This window comes from Haliotis cracherodii, unplaced genomic scaffold (genome assembly GCF_022045235.1).
Source record: "Haliotis cracherodii isolate W230 unplaced genomic scaffold, xgHalCrac1.p SCAF_7, whole genome shotgun sequence".
Lineage (NCBI taxonomy): Eukaryota > Metazoa > Mollusca > Gastropoda > Lepetellida > Haliotidae > Haliotis > Haliotis cracherodii.
This window is the reverse complement of record NW_027266330.1, coordinates 11,405,184-11,430,440: the sequence shown is the minus strand read 5'-3', so window position 1 is coordinate 11,430,440 and position 25,257 is coordinate 11,405,184. Positions and strand designations below refer to the sequence as shown.

General features: G+C 40.6%; 1 protein-coding gene and 1 long non-coding RNA gene across 2 annotated transcripts; both read left to right on the top strand.

Moving 5' to 3' along the window:
• Window positions 1-2,061: 2,061 nt before the first annotated feature.
• Window positions 2,062-3,780, top strand: LOC139447963 (uncharacterized). Its single transcript, XR_011652053.1, has 3 exons — window positions 2,062-2,135; window positions 3,195-3,246; window positions 3,699-3,780. It is a non-coding gene; the product is annotated as an uncharacterized lncRNA (long non-coding RNA).
• A 7,224-nt stretch (window positions 3,781-11,004) lies between these two features.
• LOC139447325 (uncharacterized) lies at window positions 11,005-23,438 on the top strand. The gene is made up of 10 exons (XM_071228627.1): window positions 11,005-11,029; window positions 12,145-12,224; window positions 14,226-14,292; window positions 15,214-15,272; window positions 15,586-15,681; window positions 16,475-16,654; window positions 18,794-18,946; window positions 21,576-21,621; window positions 21,997-22,062; window positions 22,801-23,438. Exons 1-10 carry the CDS (start codon window positions 11,005-11,007, stop codon window positions 23,436-23,438), a joined length of 1,410 nt encoding a protein of 469 aa, XP_071084728.1.
• Window positions 23,439-25,257: the final 1,819 nt, after the last annotated feature.

Below are 25,257 nucleotides of genomic sequence, written 5' to 3'. Positions count from 1 at the left end.
CCCGGGCCTTTTCAGTTAGAAAACCTTCAATGGATAAAACTAAATTTTCTCTTGTGACAGTTGTGTATCATACATTTTCTTCTGGAGTCTGTAGTCAATATAATCTTCCTTCATTTCAACAGATTCTCGTCGGAGGTCCGGTGGGCGATTGTCTGGATCGATTCAGTCTGCCCAGGATGTGGCCAAGGTAATCACTAAGTGTATTATCACTGTTGCTAGATAATTAGGTGACTGTACCTTCGGATATTCCTACCAGCATACATCTCTGACCGTCAATAAATGTAATTTTCAGACTATGATTGTTTCATGATTGTAACAAGATTAGAAGTGAAAAAAGAGACTGTAATAAATACCCCTTGAAATATTAAATTGTTAACATCATATATACCGTACATATAATTCAGTGGAATGTGTTTCTCGTCCTATAGATATTGTTTTCAAATTATATATGTGTGCCTTATCAAAAGTTAATAAAGTCTTTGATAAGTCCCAATGCCATTTGTCTCGAGCAAAATCGCTGCACTTGGCTTTTGACTCGCCAGGCTTTTGTCAGACTACGTATACGGTATACAATAAAGGACGTGTGATTAGCCTCGTGATTGAAGCGTTGGCTCGCCATACCCAATACATGGGTTCGAGTCCCGGGTTAGATACACAATGGGAGCTGTGATATGACTAGACTTGCTAAGAGCGGCATAAAACCATACTCACTCTGAAACTGAGGGAGTTAACTGTGTAACATTATTTTTAGTATAACCGTAGTTACGTAAAATGAAAGACATGACTACTGTTAAAGACCCATTCCACTTTTATAGACAAAGTTAGACAACATCCACATGAACTGATGTATTCTGAATTTGTAATTCCTATTCTCTCTCCCCCGTCTTCAGTTTCCCTGTGTGAGCGAGATGCCAGAACAAACAGTCATTGTTGCTGGGGTGAGATCTTTACCCGATCCTTAAACATTTGACTTTCAGACACAATTTTCATTTTTCATACCCTCCCATCGAAAGCTGAAGTTGAAATCCATATGATCCGGAAGACGTTTTATCGCAAGTCATAGTAATGGGGAATTGCTTTTGCCCCTCAAGTCAGAATAACATAAGTGAACACACAATTGCTTTTCCTAGAGTAAAACCTATTTTTATATAATTTCCATAAGTTGTGGACCTACCGTATAAAACATCTGATCACAAATCACAATAAGACTATTACTGATATGTATAATCAAACACTCCTTTCTCTGATGCAGTCCCCCGTGACTCTGCCCAAGGTTGTGGGCAAGAAAACCCGACGGGGCAAGAAAGGGGGACGGAGACACAGAAAACAGGTGGGTGGAACTGGCGGAATATAAGTTCCAACATATGAAGATTTTATCCAGCATGCACTTCAGCTCAGTTCTCCCACATTGCCAAAACCTCTTATGCTTAGAAAGTTATAGAAACACATATCTGGGGCCGCTTGAACAAAGTCTCTATGCTAAGGACACTCGTAGCAACTACGAGGGTGCCCTTAAGATATTACATTGGTTTCACATGGCCCCCTCACAGTCATCGCAAGGATACGTTTTTCTACGACCGCTCAGTACACTTTGAAACACTTTTGCAATGGCGATTCATGTTTCAGGGCCCACTTGCATAAAGCAATCACATCTTAAGTCTATGTTAGAGTATGGGGGTAACGATCTTCGTAGCGCTAAGGCCGCTTTGTGCAGTGGACCTAGGATGTTTAACTTGTTCCGGAAATCAGTCTTAAATGCTACAACCGCCGGAACTCTCATGATCACACTGGGCTTCACAATTGTTTCATCCGTAACTCGGGAGATCATAACTTTATGATCATGATTTCACATAACCCATGTCCCCTTTAGCATGAACGAAACTGAGTTTTAGTTCACAAGATGGAACCAATGTTCTTCTTTCAACATGTGCCATTCATCCATAAACGCAAAATGTATTAAAGTCAATTCTTAAATGGAGCTGAAGTAGGAGTAGACCCTGTACATGTATGTCCTGGCCCAGTCACTGCTATGTGTAGCCTGTTAACGATGTTCCCTCCGCTACAGATGCAGGAGAAGCTGTTCCTGGAGACGCTGGTGCATGAGCGAGTCCGGGACATCAGGCGAGGCGTGGAAGGTAACGTCTACATTGTCACATTGGGGCACTTGGAGTATATGCTGTCTGTCCAAATTGTAGCCACTGCCTTCTCTAACATCTCCACGATCTCTTCATCTTTATTTCACTTTCTCTTTCAACCTCATTTCCGTCTCATCTACTTATGTTGTGTTTGTTGATTTTCTTCTGTTTTGTATCACTTCCTTTACCCCTCTCCTTAGCCTTGCACGTGGCCTCTTTGAGTGACGTCAGTGAGGGGGCGGGGCCTCATCTGACCAACACGTCCCTCCACACGAGGTAATACAGACTGGCACAAGGCCATGTCTCATAATGCTGTGGTTCTCTAATTCTGTTATTCTCTTGACAATGATCTTAGCCTTAGTCTCACCACTGCTTACTAAGTCACCTGGGAGGTATCCATAATGTCACAAAATATATATTTGTCATAGGATTCTGTTCACGAACACTGAAACATCCTCGAGGGAATTTCTGGCATAGAGCCTCAGTGCATTATATATAGATTGAACACTGCACATTGTTGTCATATAGCTGGGATATTGCTGTGTGCGACGCTATACAACAAACAAAGCACATTGTTGACTTTATGGTGAACCTACTGGATTAGCCTATAGAATATGTCCAGAAAAAACATGCTAGACTTACTATTGGACTAGAGAGAGTATATGTACTATCAGTTGATCCTGTATGGGTTAAACATGCAGTTCAGCACTCTTTGTAGAGATGAAATTAAAGCTTTTAATGCACGCAACAACATTGAAGGCCTGTGTATCTGTTCCCGCTATATTTTACTTGCAGACAATTGTATACAGTGAAACCCGACAAAATCGGACCGAACAGTTCATTGAGTTGTACTGAAATAATCCATATTGGCAAATGCCTGGACAAAAAAGCACAATTGCAGAGTAATGTCTTTTGGATATATGTAACTATTCCAAAGAATAGTTGCCTGGGAAGCAAGGTTACCATACTGACAGTGTCCGGTTTTACAAAGTTTCACTGTACAGGTCCTGGAATGTTTTACTGACACATGTATCCATGTTTGTACGTCTCTTTTTTCAGCCAACCTGGTCACGCTGAACAAACTCCTCAATGTGAATACACACAGCAACAGGTTGGTCACAGTTACATAATTCCTTCAGTGGAAATCCACATGATTCACGAGTCTATGACCAGATATCACTAACCTCGTCCGGTATAATGACAGCATAATGTAATGTTACAATTTGACTATTTCTTCAGTGGAAATCCACATGCTTCACGAGTCTATGACCAGATATCACTAACCTCGTTCGGTATAATGACAGCATAATGTAATGTTACAATTTGTCTATTTCTTCAGTGGAAATCCACATGCTTCTAAAGTAATTACCAGATGTATCACAAATTCCGTTAGGTAGACAGACAGCAAATGTAATGTTTGATTTGATGAACGCTTTATCGAACTTAGGGTCCCATCATTTAATGTTCTTAGTGGGCCTGGATATTGTTGGAAAAAGTTATATTTGCTGTACGTCAAGTCATAGGGAACTATTGGTTTTTTCACAAGCCGCCATTGTTTTACAGGTAGCTCTGCCCTATGGATACAGCCCAACCTACAACATCAGCGAATATGGATGTCACCGAACTGGTTGCGGATATGCCAGTGACAGCCATGCATATGCTCAGCATGGATACGGATATGGCATTGACAACTTTGGATATGCTCAGAATGGATACGGATATGGAAATGACAGCTATGAATATGCTCAGATTGGATACGGATATGGTATTGATAGCTATGGATATGTTCAGATTGGATACGGATATGGCAATGACAACTATGGATATGCTCAGAATGGATACGGATATGGCTATTGATATAAAAGCCAGATTTATCAGATTTTCCATCATGGTGCTTTCAGTATGGAACGTTTTTGGACACTGCTTTGTGGAACTCGGATTTTATAAAAACGAACTTGGATCTCAGTCAAACCTGCAATTTCTTCATAATTGTTTTGTATTTGTATATCCTCTGCCTATAACCCCAAAATATTTTGGCCATTGTTTTGATGTTATTGTTTTTTGTTTTTATAATAAATATTATTTATATTTCCAAACATGTTCATCGTTTTCAGTGTATAAAAGAAACTGGAAAAAAGTGGGGCCAGGGAAATATGTCATTTTAAGCCCTACACCCAAAACACACACTTGGTCGTGAAGATCTGGGGTTGAATAGGTCTTCAGCAACGAATGCTTGCCGTAAGAGGCCTCTAACGCGATAGGGTTGTCAAGCTCGATGACGTGGTTGATACATGTCATACAATTATGAACGTAGATCTATGCTCATACTATCAATCACTGGATTGTCTGGTCCAGACTCGATTACTAACAGACCGACGTCATATAGCTGGATTATTGCAGAATTCTGAATTCTGAAACAAACAAGCAAACAAACAAATAAACACACCTACATGAAAGCATTGCCAGCCAGTTCCACATAGGACGAAGGCTTACACAGCCTGCAGCACGGCATATCATAGCGTCATATATACTTAGCATCATAAGAAACATGACATTTGTGTTTTGGTGACATTTTATAGAGAAGGCCGGATGTTTACTTCACAGTGACAAAAGATATGTACTGTAATGCCACATGCGTTTGACATTTAGACTTTTCATTTGATAAATACAATTCTTTTTAAAGCTTTCCGAAGTTTGAAATAAGCAATACGCATTTTAACACCTTTACTACAGTTGCAGTGTGTCCTTGAGTTGCTAGAGCACGAGAGTGTTTTAAGGTGTTGAAATTTGCCCAGAGTTGCGTCCCTTGGTTGTTCCAGAATCCGAATAGATTACTACTTGCGTCCCTTTCGGCTGTTCCTCGCAGTTAGCTGATACAAAGCGGACTTAGCGGTATAGCCGAAATACTGTTCCAGCAGTGTTCAGCCAAACATAGCGGACTTAGCGGTATTGCCAAAATACTGTTCCAGCAGTGTTCAACCCAACATAGCGGACTTAGCGGTATAGCCGAAATACTGTTCCAGCAGTGTTCAGCCAAACATAGCGGACTTTGCGGTATAGCCAATATACTGTTCCAACAGTGTTCAGCCAAACATAGCGGTCTGAGTGGAATAGCCAAAATTCTGTTCCAGCAGTGTCCAGCCAAACATAGCGGACTTAGCGGTATTGCCAAAATACTGTTCCAGCAGTGTTCAACCCAACATAGCGGACTTAGCGGTATAGCCAAAATACTGTTCCAGCAGTGTTCAGCCCAACAAAGCGGACTTATATTAGCGGTATAGCCAAAATACTGTTCCAGCAGTGTTCTGCCCAACATAGTGGACTTAACGGTATAGCCAAAATACTGTTCCAGCAGTGTTCAGCCCAACAAAGCGAACTTAGATGTACTGCCAAAATACTGTTCCATTGTGTTCAGCCCAACATAGCGGACTTAGCGGTATAGCCAAAATAATGTGTTAAACCCAACTCATCCTACTAGAACATTACAAATGTGTCACAAAACTAACGGTAATTCTACTTATGGTTTATTAAGTATCGACCCTTATCGACAATTCATACTTCAAGATTAAACTATTGCAGTTTACTGCCTGTTGTTCAAAGACAAGATCATCTCATCATTGTCTTACGTGCTGATTCCCAAGTTGAACCGCGAAGGTGAACTCAGAAATCGTCACGTAGAGGACTAAATAATGAAATCAGAAAATAACCACACAAGATCAATAAATAATGACAGATTCTTTTGAACCACACATAATTAGGTTTACAATCATTAAATGCGGTACAATTGGTCAATACGTGGCAGCAGCGATAAATAACAGGCCCTAACAGTCACGAATGTTCTCACAGCCATATAGCTTAAAGTAGGCAATAAGTCGATGTTTCTAGATAGTATCGTGTGTGAGTGAGTGAGTGAGTGAGTTTCATTTTACGCCGCTTTTAGCAATATTCCAGCAATATCTCGGCGGGGTCACCAGAAATGGGCTTCACACATTGTACCCATGTCGGGAATCGAACCCGGGTCTTCGGCGTGACGAGCGAACGCTTTAACCACTCGGCTACCCGACCGCCCCCGATAGTTCCGCGTCCATACTGGGCAACTAGAGAAGACTAAAGTCAGGTCGTTGAAGGTGTCCAGTCGTCCCCGCGTACCCCCGTTGCTCTTATATGGGCATAGCCAGCCTTCTAGAAACTGTTATCTTGTGAAGCGTTTCGAACAATCAAGTCTGCACTGCGAGCCTACGACTGGGAACATCCACAACTATTGCTGCTACCTCTTAATTATTACCTGTCAAAGTCACTACCAAAATATTTTACAAGCGCTTCAATCAATTTGCTGTCTCAAACAATAATCAGAATTATACTTACAATTATAATGAAATTATCAAAATTGTCACACGCCCATATAGTGAGTTACTTTGTCCTTAAGACACTATCAACCAAGTCAGCGACCCTGACGACACGATCCATGTGTGAGCCTTACAATGCGACCACGACACGACAAACCACATGCAGAGTTTGTGTTCAGACAAGACAGGGTATACACCGCATGGCTGCGTGGACGCTATGTGTCTGTGGTTTGCACGATGTCCCAGTGTATATATATACACAGTTTTGAATTGTCATTTTAGGCCATATGGTTTGTTTCAGCGTTTCTAACTATTTTTTTGAGGTACGTCTGTACATGTTGATATTTGTTTCTCTTACCTCGATTGTAATTCTCGGAATATGTATGCCAACGTCACCAGCTTATAATACCTTTCCGTCTCAATCTATATTTAGTTTATATCGCAATTCATTGCCCAGCATATTTACAACATCACACATCTAACTTTATATAATTTGCGGACCGCCTCCGTGGTCTAGTGGTAGAGCGTCCGCCCGGAGAGCGGAATGTCCGGGGTTCGATCCCCGGACTAATACAAGCAGACAGACACACATACACACATATATAAGTGCATGCACGTCGCCATATAAGTGCAATGACCCCATTTCACCTCACATCACCTTATACTCTGCTTGGGTTGTTTACTCCCCAGGGAGCTGAGAATGAAAATCGAGTGCTCACTGATCCATTGACCGGGGTAATAATAGTGTAGCGCTATGAGCATCCACTGGGTGAATGGAATCTGTCGCATTATAAATGCACTTACTATTATTTATTATTATACGATTTACAAAAGTATAATGCTGTCAAACGTGAAACGTGTTTATAACATGAGTTGAATAAATTTGTGAACGTAAGTGTAACCTTGTAACATTATAAGGCAAGATTGCTATTTCCCAAAGAGGAATATTTCTCGGATACAGAAAACGTTGTGGTATTCATCCACGACTAAATGGTGAGTTGAGGTGAGTCGAGATGAGTTGATAATTGACCCTCTTTCCTAATACATCAATTGTAATTAATTTTTTGGAAAAAGGAAAAAAACCCGACATATACAACCTTTTCCGAACTTCGATTGAAAGTTTAGATATAAGTACACGATGTCGAAATTAGAAAATTCTTCAAGTGCTTATTGCAAGTGTCTCAGCTTCAATTATAATTTGGCAGATGCATCCTCAGCGCCATCGTCAATAAAAAAAAGTTCTTATTCAGTGAAAAAGCTACAGATAGTACAAAGAAGAAATTGGCAGGGCTGCAAATACTTTCCCGACTGCACACACTAACCTCATATAGAAACAGAGGGAGAGAGAGAGGGGAAATATTTCTTCAAAGAAATGTAAACCGATCTGATGCAAACGTTTTTGGCTAAAAAACCTGCAATGGCTGCAATTAGTAGAAAGTAAAAATTTGACCAACCAGGATAACAGGTTCCAGTGCTTGTTTAACCGGCTTCTTGAACTTCGGTTATCTGAAGTGAATGAATGTTATCTGCGTGAGCTCACCATTCTGTTGAGACGCAAGTATCGGCAATATGTAAGTCGATATTCTGAGAGGACGCTTTGGTTTACACGTCTAAAGCGCTGGATTTCGCTATGTTGGGTCGTTTCCCTAAACTTTGCCAGAAACCTACGATCTTGAGTTCGAATCTTGGTTCAGCCTGATTATGTTTGTTAGCACCATACCCGTGTTTTTTTGTTATGCAAAAGTAGAAATTGTCAAATACATGCATCACTTCGGATTTTCCTCCCACATTAAGCTTACACGCCGCGATATTACTGGAATACCTTTCAGAGTGGCGTGGAACCCAACTCAGAGCAATCCTTTAGTATTGGAGACGCGTACAAACTTAGATATAAACATACTCGCATCGTTGTATCATTCCTGCATCACTAGGTACCAGCATACAAGGTCCCTAGACTCTAGCCATTGCCTCTATTTGAGAATGATAATAATATTAATCTATCAAGGCCAACAAATCAGATTTTGTCATTTTTGTTAATTCCAATGAAAGCATTGATATCATTGAATTTTCTGTCTCTTTTGACAATAATGTGATTGACAAGATTCAGGAAAAACATGGCAAATATGCGGACCTCGCTTTCGAAATGTCACGCTTGCATCCTAAGTTCCAAGTTGTCCTACTCATTGATGGTGAGGACATAGACTGGTACCATGAGCACCCATTCACGCAGCTGGGATACGATGCAATCAACCAAGGCACCCATTACTACTACTACTACTACTACTACTACTACTACTACTACTACTACTACTACCGAACACCACCACCACCACTACTACTACTAGTGCCACTCTTACCACTACTACTACTACTACTACTACTACTACTACTACTACTACTACTACTACTACTTCTTCTACTACTACTACTGCTACTACTACTACTACTAGTGCCACTCTTACTACTACTACTACTACTACTACTACTACTACTACTACTACTACTACTACTACTACTGTATTATACTGTATTATGTATTTTAATATCCCATTGTGTCGTCTTGGCGTCTGTCCAGGCCAGATTGACCGATCTTTATACGTTCCAGGGGCCAGTTAGTCCAGACTGTAACGTGATCTCCCATAGATACAGCCAAACACATGCAAGCCTAAGCATACATTGAAGTTGATCAGTCAGCTGTCAGAGGTTGTCAACTGACACTGTCACAACCGTCATCCGACTTGCAAAGATCAGTCTTATAAATATTTGTTGGCAGCCATTGTGATGTAGGACGGACACTCGCCCCTACCCTCTTTAGAGGTCTTCTAGAAGGTAAGTGGTGCGATATTCTATAAAGGTTTTAAGAACTAAAAAGGTAAAACTACTTTATGCAGGCAGTTAGTAATCTTCTTGGTAAGATTCCGAATGTTGGATCTGCAGTGGAATACAGTGGTGTGGTGTGTGTGTGTGTGTGTGTGTGTGTGTGTGTGTGTGTGTGTGTGTGTGTGTGTGTGTGTGTGTGTGTGTGTGTGTGTGTGTGTGTGTTTGTACTAGTCCAGAGTAATGCCTGTGAGATACCATGCCGCATTTTAACATGGGTACCTCACTCAGACATTTTATCCGAGCTCTTGTTTTATCCGCTAAACGCCGATGATGATGATGATGATAATGATGATGATGATGAGGAGGAGGAGGAGGAGGAGGATACAGGCGGTCAGTACAATTGTGATCTTAGTTTAGAGTGATATGGGAATAAAAGAACTAAAAGTGAAATGAGAACTAATCAGCCATTAAAAAAACTGAAGACTAGAAACAAGACTATTCATATAAGCGGCCTTCACCTCATGCCTGCACCCAGTTCAACCCCAATGGCGGTATTATGTCTCTCCTGCAGAGGCAGGGGTCTATTAACAATGCAATCTACGTATCTCTTGTACAATACATGTAATCAACTCGAATGCTCTACAACATGCAACAATAAACATTCTTACCAGAGTCTAATGCACAGATGAGTTGAAATTTGATGTTCTGATAATAATAAACTCAAGTCACACCTGGGTACACCTGGGTACACCTGAGTACACCTCACCGAGTCACCTTGGTATCTATAACGTAAGGTTAAGGTTCATTGGTATCTATCTACCTGGTTTATTAGATTTTGTATTTGTGAACGCTAAATTGGGATGTCTCAAACACTGCCTATCAGTTTGTAGTTATGGAGCAGATGGAGTGAAATGAAGTTTAACGTCGCGTTCATAATTATTGCGCTTATATAGCGACGTGCATGTACCATATGACGCGGCCGGGGATCGAACTCCTGACCTTCCACATTTCGGTTGTAGTAATGGAATGAAAAAGAAACATTTGCCGCACTAAGGCAACATACGAGTGGTGACTGTGTGTGTGTGTGTGTGTGAGAGAGAGAGAGAGAGTGAGTTAGTGAGTGAGTGAGTGAGTGAGTGTGTGTGTGTGTGTGAGTGAGTTACTGAGTGAGTGAGTGAGTGAGTGTGTGTGTGTGTGTGTGTGTGTGTGTGTGTGTGTGTGTGTGTGTGTGTGTGTGTGTGTGTGTGTGTGTGTGTGGTACTAGAATGAAATAGGTATTTGCTTGAATGTATGAGCGTGAATAGACAAACACATTATATCACGAACCCGTGAAGATCCGGGTTAGATTAGATCTTCAGCAACCCATGCTTGTCTTAAGAGGTGACTAACGGGATCAGGTGGTAAGGCTCGGTGACTTGGTTGATGCATGTCACTGTGTCCCAATTGCGTGCATCGATGCTCATGATATCAATCCCTGGATTGTCTGGTCCAGACTCGCTTATTTACCTACCGCCGTCATATAGCTGGAACAGTGCGGCGTTACACAACAACAACAACAACAACAACAACAACAACAATAACAACAAATTAATATGTCACTGTTTCATATGTTCTTGCATGTTCAAATGTGGACGTATGCCTCGAGTGTAGATCATGAATACAGACACATGCTCGACATGACAAGTGTTATTTCTCTTTCAGATATGGAACAAGAAGAGGGAGCAAGTGGTATAGTTGTTATTAATTACATAAACAGAGATGGTCACTTATTTTCTGATTTAACTAATTGAAATCACTAAATCATTAAATAGAGACCGCCTCCGGGGTCTAATGGTAGAGCGTCCGCCCGGAGAGCGGAAGGTCCGGGATTCGATCCCCGACCGCGTCATACCAAAAGACGTTAAAATACTTGTACTTGTTGTTACCCTGCCTGGCGCTCGGCATAAAGGGGCTAAAACAAGGACTGGCCGGCTCGGAGTCAGTATACTGTGTCTGAGTGGGGTATTCATGTTAAACTGCGGCATGGCATCACAGTGAGCTAGCACTATAAATCGGCATCAGTCCCGACTAGTACAAGCAGCCACACAAACACACACACACGTACATGCACGTCGCTATATAAGTGCAATAATCTTGGACCCGACGTTAAACCCCATTTCAACTCACCACCATTAAATAGAAATGGTTACTAAATACACGAGTCTTATTTAATCACACAATCAGCTATAGTCCAGCTTTATTCCAGCCATATGACAGCCGCATGTAAATATTCAAGTTTGACCAATTAGACGTGTGATTCATATTATGAGTATCCACGCCGTTGGGGTAGATGGCACGCTATCAATCAAGCCACTTAGCCTGACCACCCGATCCATTTGGTAGCCCCTTGTGACCAGTGGTCCGTTCCACCGAAGCGCTAATGAGATCGTGATTCCACTACTTTAACAGGGAATTACGACTGTCGTTGTGACCAGTGGTTCGTTTCACCGTAGCGCTAATGTGATCGTGAATCCAATACTTTAACAGAGAATTACGACTGTCGGTGCGCTACGATCTCTCAGAGGAACGGGATCCAGCACAGGTTCCACGTGGCCGATTGTAAGCCGAATACCCAAATTGAATATGTACACGTGCCATACCTCGGGAGCCTGTAAAGAACTGTACATGTTAATGTAAATACAAACAAAATGCTTTAATGTCCTCGACACTATGTAGAAAGGTGAAGTAAACGTTTATTCATCCCGTCAGAAATATGTAAACCCTACTTTGGTGTTTCTTTTCACAATGTCCCTGACGTATGATATTGTCGGTTGTATTAAAACAATAAATATTACTGTTTTAAGCTGCTGAATTTGTAGAAGGCCGAGAACAGGGGTCAGCAAGCGAACCAGGACAAGGTCATACAACACTACCATATCAACATGTGAGTATTTCTGTAAATATAAATTGTCAATGCTAGAGAAAATTAGTCTAGAGTGTCTACCCAAACAGATTCGATTTGGTGGGCATAGTAGCTGTGACAATTATCGGAATGGACCACTGAAAATAAGTGATGAGTCGGTCAAGATTGCCACCAATTGCAGTACTGATAAACGAATACAAGTATATGTTTTCCATCCTCATAACGGAAGCTATCGAGCGAAATCCAAAGGCTAGAAGACTTAAAAGGACCACGTGACCCCAATACGTGACAATAGATTTCATCTTTTGCACAAGGCAACAGTATTATTACATTATGTTTTTAGGAAAATAACTGCAGCAAGTTTAGAACGCTGCTGCTAGGGTGAAGACACGATACCGAAAATTTGTTCCACCAATACTAAGAGATTAAAAGTCTCAGATAGGATCAGATATGAAATCAAACAGCTTGTGGATCGAGCAATGAACTGATCCAGGCACATCCGCCAACAAGGTAACTGGGAGCCAGCGATCAGCATCCCTATAGATACCATAAACGACGACGAGCCATTTGTAAATGAGACCACTCCTTTTAAAGGTCTGGGCCTACTTTATGGAACTATCCGCCCCCAAACATGAGAAGCATACGTTGAAACATTCAAGTCAATGCTAAAAACATATCTCTTCAGAGAACCATGATTAATAACTTCTCTAGCAAAGCCAAAGCTTCTGAGAAGGAAACCCTGTGACGATAAAAGTAGCCACGATTTTATTAAGCAGCGCTTGGGATGTACGGTCGATGGCGACCACTAACTCATTAGAGAAGAGTGTTATTGAATGCTTATGCAAAACAGCAATTATTATTATTATAGCAATTACTTTTCATGGAGGTGTATAGAGTGGGTACAATTATGTATTAATTATTACACGAGAACAGATCATTTTGGAGACTTAGTTGATGCTCGCCGTAATCCTTATTAATAATCGTGCACTGACATACACTCTTCAAAATAAGAAACGCACAGGTAGATTTTTAGTAGATGTATTGTACCTAATATAGTCGATTTATTTAATTAAATATCATAGATACAAATATGAAATTTTCGAGCTCGCTAGTCACGTATTGTCGTTGTACAAAGGCATTGAAAACTGTTCATTGTCATGTCAATTGGTTGCGCTGAACTCAATATCTCGTGTGACCGCCCAGGCAGCAATAACGGCTCTGCATCTCCTCGGCACTGACTGGATACGTGTACGAATTCTGTTCTGCGGAATTCTGCGCCATTCTGCTTGTAATGCGTTGGCCAGTTGTGGGAGTATCTGCGGCGTGTTCCGGCGTTGGCGTACACGTCGATCGAGATCATCCCAGAGGTGTTGGATTGGGTTGAGATCTGGAGATCTCTGGAGATCAGTTGATATTATAAGGGGGGTCGACTTTCCTGTTGAAACAGCTCCCTCAGGTAACTGGTCTTCTGGGTCGTACTCCAGCCTCGCGAAGATGGTTCCTGACAGTCTGGTCCTCAAACCAGGGATGCGTCCTGCAGTCTCCGTAGCTGTGGTATTGGTAGCTGACGTAGGTGGATCAGTCGAATGTAGCGATCCTATGCAGGGGTGGTAACTCTTGGACAGCCGGTTCTCGGACGGTCTGCAGTGGAATTGAACTGTGTGTATCGGTCATCGTGAAAAATGTTGACAATTGAATGACAAATTATTGGCTTATGCTTGCCTTTTTTTAGCCACAACCACGAATGCCACAACTTGAACGTTCATTTTGCTTTACTGTTTTCCTCCATGACATTTTTTCATGTGTGAAAAAAATACCGTTTAAGACATTGCAAATCGACAATGGCTGCGTTTTGACGCACCGTTTGTCTATTATCCGGCCACCAACATTTTCCAATAACATATATCCAATTAATATACCGGATGTTTTGTGTTACATGAACTACATACTACCTGTGCGTTTCTTTTTTTGAAGAGTGTATGTTAAAATTGCAATGTGTAAGATTTCACTTCTCCACATCAGGGGCGACAAGGTATATTGTCTTCACGTGGTGAGTGGCTGGAGAAAGAAGTCAAGAATCTGCGAAGTAGTAAGACCATTTGAATATCATCTTGTCATCTGAACGAAGTGTTTTCACAGGAGCCTTGTATGTCATGACTACGCATAAACGAAACATGGTCGAAACATCTCATAATTATGACAATCATTGCAATGTCCATGCAGTGATTAAGGTGAGGTGGGGTGGGGTGGGGTGGGGTGGGGTGAGGTGAGGAGGTGAGATGAGGTGAAATGTGGTTTTACGTCGCGATCAAGATTATTTCACTTGTGTAGCGTCGTGCATGCATTTGTGTGTGCGTGCGTGCATGTGTGCGTGCGTGCGTGCCTGCGTGTGTGCATGCGTGCATGCGTGTTGTGTGTGTGCGCGCGTGCGTATGTGTGTGCGTGTGTCTGGGTCTGTGTGTGTGCGTGCGTGTCTGCGTGTGTGTCTGTATGTGTGTGTGTGTGTGTGCGTGCGTGCGTGTGTGTGCGTGTGTGTGCGTGTGTGTGTGTGTGTGCCACAGTTTAATATGGATACTCCACTCATACACAGTATACTGACTCCGAACCGATGAATCCTTGTTTTATTATAGTGACAACAAATACCGTCATTTAAAGTCTTTTGGTACGACGTGGCCAGGGGATGGAAGGATAGAAACGCTGATCTTTCTTTCCCCTACGCCACAGAGACTGTCCAGCAGTGATAGAAAACTTATTGATCTATTTGCAATGTTATTGAATACCTAACTTTGTTAGCGGCATTGATAATCTCCACCACAAGACTTTTTGAACTGTCTTTATTAATGTTACAGATTAATGAAATAAGTAAGGTATCATCACGATAATATTTTTTAATGGCTAAAATGTGAATATTAAATCCTATTACTTATGGTGTAGTCGGAATCGTACAACGAACTCCGCTTTCAACAGAGATTTCTTATGATTATGGAAAGTTTTGTCGCTTTGTTTCCAGTGGTGGAGGTGCTTCAGAATCGCCCCCAGGAAACACCAGGAAGTTCTTACAGCGCCAGAGTGAGTTGATCTCTGTGAAATGCATTCATTAGAAGCTGTACTTGCGTTACAAACATGTAGATCCATTGTATACATTATACATTCTGTTCAGATAAAAGACATATGATGACATATACAATAATACTTAAAAATAAGTATCATAAAGATCAGAAATATGACTCTTTAAATGGTGAAGAAAACAATTGAATTCATTTCTTGAACTATTGTATGAGAAAACAATGACTTTCAAATCAAATGAGTTTGAAAACACTGCACGAAAAGTTTACTTTATCAGAAGCAACATAACAACGTATAGATTCTGTTTGTGACAAAGGACATGGTGAGGGAGCTCGAGGGACGTGTGGATGAGTTGGAGCGGAACAGGTCAGCGCAAGAGGAGAAGCAGACACAAGCACAAACCCAACAAGTGGTATGTACACTGGAAGAAAAACTGTATTTTCCTTATTTCGAAAGAACATGGAATGAACGATAATTTTGCACCAACTGGCTAATTTCCGAGAGAATTATTTCCGTTTAAAGAATATTTATTCTTTTTTTTGTTATTGTTTATTGGACAATTTTTGTGTTTTCTGTATGAAAATTTAGAATTGACATTTTGCAAGATGGTATTTTAGTTTGGAAATTACACATTTTGTGTAGTGGTACATGTATGTCCTGTCAACAGTTATGAGTTCACAAACAAGCATATGAAGCTAGTTAGTCTTGACGGGTAAGGCATAGCGACATTGAATCACCCTATGGCCCATGGAAGCATGATAGACACAGTCTAGAGATGCTTCTTAATGAAATAACTTGCCTAAAGCACATTCGCGAAATACAAAAGTGAAAACGAATAAAAGCGTGGCATCAATGGGCTCATATAGTCCGTGCAGGATTTGCTTTACCATCTCCGTAGATTGTTACTTAAACACAGTCATGATTTGATTGGTTGGATAATTCAATTTGTTCAGTGTGAACGGGTGCATTAAATTGTTGAGACTTTTTTTATAGCACCGTGTCCTTTCTTGGACAATGTGAATGTTCAAACAGAAAATAACATGCGGGAGATTCGCGTTTCAATGAGAAAAGTTGATAGATATCTGGCGATGGTTTATAAATCCCCTTTGTCAAGAGGATTTGGATAGTTTTTGTAATGCAATGTTTTTTTCAGCCGCTTGGAAACAAAGTCTTTGACAATGTGCGTTTTTCTCCAAATGTCCCAGGACCTAGAGAGACAGATTAAAGGCACGCTGGGAAAGGTATCTGACCTGGAGATGCGTGTGAGGAGACTGGAGGCTGCCCGACCAAAGATCAGGAATGTCAGGACAGCCGAGATGAAAAGTATCCAGAGACCTCGTGTCAAGAATAAACAAGAAATCGGCCATACGGGTCCTGACAAAGTGGTTTGTCCAATTCTTATGTTGAACCATAGAGCTGAACGGTACAAAGTAACTGTGCTCCATGTAAAGTGGTGTAAATGCTATGTTATTGAAAATGACACCATACTGTGGTCATTTGTTGGATCGATGTTTTATCATAACGAATTCAATGACCAATACCTGGTAACGGGAGATATCGAGACGTGCTCCAACAACTCCATTAACAATGCCAATATCGGGTGAGACCACCATTTGCGTTGAGACATGCGAGGCGGTGGCGCATTGAAGAAACTAGATGATTGATAACAGCCTGGGTCATGTTGTTTAAAATGTCAACCCCAAATTGACCCATGTGATCTGAAGTTATTGGCTGGTTCTTGTCCTATCGTAGGCGTCGGTCAATCACATACCACACATGTTCTATGGGGGAGAGGTCTGGAGAAACAGCCGGCCATGGCAGTTCAGCAATGTTATCCTGCCTCAGAAGTTCTGTAACAACACGTGCACGTGCCACACGTGAAACACGTGCATAGGTATCACCCTGCTGCAACGCGACGTTACGTCCCTGCATTTGCACAAAGGGTAAAACATGATCTTAAACGCTGTCTTCCTGGTAGCATACGCTATTCGAAGTGCCATTACGTGGATGAGTTGTGTTTTCCCATGAATTGTGATGCCACCCCATACCATTACACTTCCACCCCACAACGGACAACGGTATAACACAAGCGTCACTAAAACGTTCTCTCGGACGCCTGAAGACCCTTGCATGATAACAGAGCTGACCAGATGAAGGCTGGACTCTGCGAACAGTATATTTTTACAGGCCTGTCTTCTGAACACCAGATGCTGTCTACACAAAATTAGGTGTTCCTGATGTCGGCAAACTTGGGCGTATCGCTGGAGGTCGGGGCCGGATGATGTGCTCCCTCAACCCCAATTGCGTAGGGTTCTGCCACTAATTGGCCTCAACCCAGGAATTGTCCGAGTTGGTAATGAAACAATTTGGTAGCGATTCCCTAGATGCACCAACAGGATATGGTTGTCTTGTTGACGTGACGTCACACGAGGACGACCGGCCCTTTACAAGTCATGATTGTTGCCCTGCTGTAGATAACGTCTCAACAGAACTGATATTATGTTTCGATGTACATTAAAGTAACTGTCAACTTCGTTTTGGGCCATTCTGTTTGCAGCATACCCACGGTGAATAGACGTTGATTTTCAGCAAGCCGAAGCATTGCGTAAACGTTATTTACGGTTAAACTAAATTGTTTTTATGACCACCTGAGCTAAACAATCATTGTGTGCTGTTGATGTTAAAAAACATAATCATAATCATAATCATTATTCCAACAAACACGCAAGCAACCCAATTGTGCGACATGTATTATTAACGAGCAGATTGTGAGTCAAATTATGTATTTAAAGATTTAATTTCAGAAATTTTAAAATTTTATGAGACCGTATTAGATGCACAATTTATTTTGCCTTTTAAGTGATTGCATTCGACTCGGGTTAAATAAGGCAAACACATTTTTTGGGGGTAATAAGACAAAGGGTTCCGCTGCTTGCTTTATTCACCTAATGTATTTATTTCTGTTGCAACTCGGTAGGAAGAATGCAATTTTTATTTTATTGAACAATTTGAAAACTTTTCGGTTAGTAAATGCAAATAGAACTTAAAAAAAACTAACCCAAGCATTAACAATCGTTATCATTTAAATAATGTCAGTTCACATTTCCTTCCAATTAAAACGAATACGAACACCTGGTGTCATCACTGATTTTCAGTGATCCATTCATATACTTTAGACAAGGGGCGGTCGGGTAGCCTTGTGGTTAAAGCGTTCGCTCGTCGCGTCAAAGACCCAGGTTCGATTCCCGACCTGGGTACAATGTGTGATACCCATTTCTGGTGTCCCTCGCCGTGATATTGCTGTAATATTGCTAAAAGCGGCGTAAAACCATACTCACTCACTTTACTTTAGGCAGCTATTTTGCTCTTTACGCCCAGTGGAATCTGTTTCAGTGGATACTCAAGACTGGTTAATCTCTGAATAACACTGACGTCTGGCAATAAGCAGGACATGCAAAACATGAGCTTTTATCAATGGATGTTATTGATTAATGGTGTGAACAGTTTTGTTCCGAATGCACTAGGATATAGGAAGAGAGGTTAAAGGCGCATCAACAAGAGCGTCTAAGATAGCAACACGAGTCGACCGACTGGGGCCCCATGAAGGAAGGAGGGACAAAGATGAGAAAAGACATGGAATGATGCACTTTGGCCAGGGGAGTGGCACTCACAAAGTGGTATGTTAAAATTAGTAGCTTCAAAAATTGGTAAATATGTCATTTAAAGTTTGGTAAGAGTGTGTGCATTTTCCACATGTTATGTCCAATGATTTCTTCTCGTCAGAACCACTGGACCAATGGACACGTGAAGATCCGGGGTCTTCAGAAACCCATGTTTGCCATAAAAGGCGACTATGATTGTCGTAAGAGGCGACTAATTGGATTGGGTGGTCAGGCTCGCTGACTTGGTTGATGCATATCATCGATCCCAATTGCGTGGATCGATGCTCATGATGTCAATCACTGGATTGTCTGGTCCGGACTTGATTATTTACAGACCGCTGTCATATAACTGGAATATTGCTGAGTCCGGCGTTAAAAAACAAACAAACCAAACCCACACTGGACCAATGAAGCTGAAACTTCACATGCTTGTTCCCATCAATGACAACTGAGTTATTAAAGAGGCTTAAACACTATTGTCAGTATGGCTACCCGAGCAGCTTCATTGAAAATCCTGTTGATGGCTTTGGCATGTAACCTACCGGGCAAATGGAAGTATACACTTGAAAATATAACGTCATCAAAATGTTACTAGTCTGAATCGCCTGAAAAACTACAAACTTAATGTCTAAAAATCCCTATGATACCAGATTCAAATAGATCACCATAGAATAACCATTTCTTGTTTGTTTCAAATATGGGTGTATACTTTCTTTTGCCCGGCAGTTTTTGTTTCTACTGATGATGACGCCATATTTTGTTCAGTCCATATAAAGGATTTTAGGGTGATTTTTGTGGAACAATTCGAAAACTTGTTGAACGTTATGCACGTTGCAATGATGTTATGTAATAGTACATTCAGTCATTCAGATACAAGGGGAGAAGTTAGCTACTTGTTTCCCATTAATACATTTGTCCTCCGTATTTATGTAGAAAATATTTGAATGAATACCTTTGACCTCCGTATTTATGTAGAAAATAGTTGAATGAATACCTTGTCCTGATAGTTGAATAGTGATGCTGAGCGCAACATTCATTTAATAAGATGCTGTGGCATCTTTTACTGCAGACTACATTTCCAAATGGCCTCAACTGCCACGACGCTGACAATAATATAACATTTTCCCAGCTTAATAGAATTCTTTGGATTTGATAAAATAAATCGAGGTCCCACTCGTACTCTGAAATTAGATCTCGTTCGGAGGAATCATTTTGATATGTTGATTTCAAACTCATGAGAAGGAAAATGATTGCTTCACAAACACACGAGGTGTGTGGAAATGTAATTTCACGAGTTAAACGTAGAAGACGTGATACCCTTTTCACAGCATTTAGTAACAGGACAATAAAAGCCATTAAATCTCACGGGATAAAACAAAAGCCCTTTATAAGAATGGCGGACGATCTAAGTCAATATATTTTAATTCTTGAAAGAATAACAAGTTAGGGAACGCGAATGCAAAACGCAAAAGAGGACCAACAGGACTGGAAGGAACGCTGAAATAGTCAAGAAGTCTAAGTTTCCCGAGCAATTCCACGGAAGGACATCCTCGTTGCGGCTGGGGTCCTTTCTTGTCGGTTGGTTGGTTGGTTTGGTGTTTAACGCCGCACTCAGCAATAGTCCAGCTATATCACGGCAGTCTGTAAATAATCGAGTCTGGACCAGACAATCCAGTGATTAATATCATGAGCATCGATCCACGCAATTGGGATCAATGACATGCATCAACCAAGACAGCGTGCCTGACCACCCGATCCCGTTAGTGGCCTTTTACGACAAGCATAGTCACCTTTTACGGCAAGCATGGGTTGTTGAAGACCTATTCTACCCCGGAATCTTCACGGGTCCTATCTTTTTCGGAAACACCTGGTATCATCACTCACTTATAGTGATTCATAAACACATGCTAATAAAATAATCGGAATCGTACAATCGAGATTTCTGTTTGATATGATACTGTTTTGTTGCTTTTTTTTCCAGGAGAGTAAAGTAAATATTCTCAGTTTGATTTGACAAATAGGGAGATAAACTCTAGGCAGGTTATGAATAATGGTCATTATGGTATTTTAAGATTTATTCTGAGATGGTTCAGTTTCGGAATAGTCAGACGGTATCCGATCTGTCATCAGACATCTGATCAGAGTCAGAGTCCAGAAGCTGGAGAATCTAACAAGAGTCGTACATTTTTTCTATTTCTTTTACTGCCAGTGGACAGTCCTGCCTCCGGTCGAGACGATAGACCTGAGCCATGTCTGGACCATCCACTTGGTTGTTCCACATTGTTCTAACTTTGGGAGATTCGAGTGTAAAATTCTCTAATTTTTCCCTTGTCTTGTCTCCTACCTATTTACCAGATAGAGACTTTTTAAAGACTTATGGTCATGTATGACCTGAAACTGCACCAGAAAAACTGGATAAAAACATTAAAACTTACAAAACTTCATCGTTACGAGATTTTTTGGCTTTTAATGGCCTGAGCATCATGAAGAAGGTACCAATATCACATCTTATAAGTTTTATGAAGTGAAATTCTATGCAAAGCTGAACTGGACTAGAGAATGGAGATTAATACATTGAATGTTGAGGGTGCTGTTACATATGCCATTATTGTATATATGCCCTGATTCATTCTACCTATTTCAGCTATCACGTGATACAGTCCTATTCAGGTCTCTGAACAATAACAATGGTAAGCAACGCATTATATCATCTCTAAAGTACTCTGACAAAATACAAACAAACTGTACTTGAAAGGTCGTGAGTGGCTTTTTATTCTTTCTCAGCATTTAAAGGCATGTTTACACTTACCAAAGTAAATGTTTCTTTTCTTTTGTTTCTGGAACAGGATTATACAAATATTTAAAAACCTTTATTTTTTTCTATCCAAATGTTAAAATTTCGAAATATTTTGAAATATATTTTCACACTAATAGCCAACTATTAGTGTGAATGTTTCACGTTGCTCCTTCACCATTCCATGACCTGCTCATGTTGTTCAATATGTAAATACATTAATAGTTCCTTTGTACAGCAGCAGTGATTATTTCGTTTCCTTGTTTTAAAGATGCCTCGGGCCACGGTGGCGGTGTGAGAGAAATATCCCTGACTGGCATCTCTAGATCAGTACTGTGTAAGTACTGTGCAGTCAGTGGTTCCATAGCTCCGAGCTGTGTCAGCGTCAGACTCATGTTTGTATATTTCATAAAAATATGAGGGGTAGTCTGTCATTCAGACCCTGAGACAATATATCCAATATAGCCCATGCAAGTCTATTTTAGTTGGCAAGTCTAGAATACTGCAGTTTAATGAAGAAAGAAAAGGTTTTCGGTAAAATATTTTCATTTCAGAGACAAGATGTTAGTCCGGGTAGCAATTTAGGTCCCCAGCATTCTATCATAAGAGGTGACTAAATGAATCGAAAGTTCAGAGACTTAGTTGAGTGCATGCGCCTCTATGAAACATGAGGATCATAAACCTGATATGTCTTTAGTTGTATTTGTATAATGGTTTTAGGATAAAGTTTCATGAAAAACTTAAATTGTATTTCGCCCACCGAGGTTTTAACTGATAAGGGCCTCTTAACTTAGAAGGAGCACTTGTGGCCCAGTCGTCTAAGGAGCCACAATTCGCTGTGCAGAGTTGCGTCCCTTGGGCATGCCGGAAACCGTTACTTATAAAGCTTTCATCCTTTACATTACTTCTATTTCATCCCACCATACATTTAAGATATCACACATGACATGATATGTTTTGCAATATTGTTATATAATTTTTCAACCAAATACCCTATAATTTTGTGAAAACAAACCAGTAATTGAAAATTACATTTCATTAAGCGCTTGTACTAGACAGTTTTCTCCATTGCCAGGTCCATTGCTTGGTCTTGAAATAAAGGAACACAGGAGCAGCAGAGGTGAACTAAATTCTTTACACAGACACAAAATCCCCCTCGACAAGCCCAAGAAGATGTGTGCTACCACAGCGGTTCCCAATAACGATGATCCACAATACTGGGAGGTACAAGCTGCTGTCAAACTCCTTGACCTGCTCAAGCCAGGGAACACCATCTTTGAGACAACCTTCAGCCAACAAGTGAATGAGGAATACAGGACCCTTGACCATCAGAACATTGTGAGGCTTAGTCTCTCTTACTGCACGGACCATGAGAGAATCTGCATCATGGTGACGAAAGGGCGAGATATATACGTGAAGCACACCACTGACTTCGTTAAGAATATCAAAGACGTCCACACATGGACCAATTTCGGAATAGGTATTCTTGTTGATAGGAAGGGGAAAAGGGTAGTTTTTCTCAATCTGAGACAGAATGTTGTTTTTGCTGTTGTCAAAGATGTTGGTTTTCAAGAAGATTTGAGGTCAGTGTTTGGTATTGTGATTTACACCGCAGGGAACAGGTCCTTAGTAAACATGACACTTGTTAGTGGTTCAGACATAGAGATCACAGGGCGGAAAAAGAAATTGATTGAAAAAGCGATTGAAAAATAAACTCCCCTCTAACATCATGGAGAAAGCAGAAGACAACCTTCGACATTCTCTGGCATTGTCTTCACGCTGCTTTTAGAGCCTGAATAAGAATGTTTCGAAAGTTCGGGAGAATATCGTTTTCATTGTTAAATCCCCTAGTATTGTCTTTAGGTTACGTTCAGACCAGGGTTATGTATTCCTCCCACCAGAAGCATAGGGAGAATATATTTTCGATTATAGCATTAAAATATATAAATAAAGCGGCACAACCCTTTCCATATCCAATAGAAATCTCTTCATAGTCGATTGTTTAATTCCGACTATATCATGAGCCTGTGTTTATGAATCACTAACAAATAGTCATGATACCGGGTGTTCGCGAAAAGGAGAGCGTATCCTGCTCCACCCGTCACAAAGACATGCAAAGGCAAGTCAAATGTTCACCCGAACAAATATGGGAACATATGGTACAAGGCATAATAGGGAATTGCAGTGGACATCATTTTTTTTTACCGATGCGTCATATTTGGAAATGTCCTCAAGATGTCTACCATAAAACTGTTTTATATAAAAAAAATGTGTTTGATATCCGGAGACCTCCACCTCCTTACATTTTAACTTATTTTGGCAGTTAATATGAAAACAAAGTAACACAATACGTCCAAACATAGTCTTTGTTGAATTACAATGTCAACGTCATCATGAAACTATTGATAGGGATATCTGTTTTATCTTTCTATGATACGCAAAACTGATTCTCAAATGTCAAGTGTACATTTAAATAGAATATCTCTATGAAAAGTTGACTAGTATATATTTAGGGATATGGGAGTGCACAGCCATTTATCGTCCAAAACTGGCTCCCACAGGAGATATCGCTTGGGTGAGATCAAGCGATATCTACACTGTAGATATCGCTGCAATAAAATTGCATCACAATGCTTTGCAGACCATTGTGACGTCATTGTTACCATAACGTCACAATCAAATGACATCACTAATGACTCTGCTACTGAAGATGTAAGCATTACTTTTTACACTTTAGACACCCCTTATTACTGTCTACAAACTGAAAAAGTTGGAAGAATGATGATGGATGATAAATAGAATCTCACCCTCGTGTCTTTTGATACCAAATATATCAACACTCGTTGATAAAAGTGGAAAAATTCCTCGTCAAGCCTCGGTATTTTTCCACTTTTATCAACTCGTGTTGATATATTTGATATCAAAAACAACTCGTGTTGATATGTTTATCTCCATTCTACCATGACTAAATAAAACGCGAACTCTTTGGGGTTAGCAAATATACTGAGTGAAACGGCATGGGTCGAGTTCAGTGTTTTGAGTTGGTTATCGATCTGAATTACGGAATTTCCGAACAAAATATGGTGCTGTATATACTCATGCAGTTTGTTTACACCGTAATACTTCACTCGAACATATGACAGGCATTGAAAGCATATAAGCACGGCAACTTGGTAAGCTAGTAAGCTAACATGAGGTGGGCATCCCTAAAGAAAACAAAGCAAGCTTTGCAAAGCTTCGCTCTACATCGCGCGTCAACATTCTGACGTCATATCGCTTATTGTGACGCAAAAGATATGACGTCACAGTCGTATATAGAAAAGCGCCAAAATTCCAAGCTCTCTGTTGTCTCCAAGACGTAAATACATTCCCTTGTTGATTTCTGTCGTGTTTTTCTGCAACAAATGTATTGCCACACATCCTTTGAATATTGTAGTAACCGGATCTGTGCATTTTGTAACCTGAAATTGTAGATATAATTATTTAAATAGGCCTACCGACAATGACTGAAAATAGGAATATTCTATGAAAA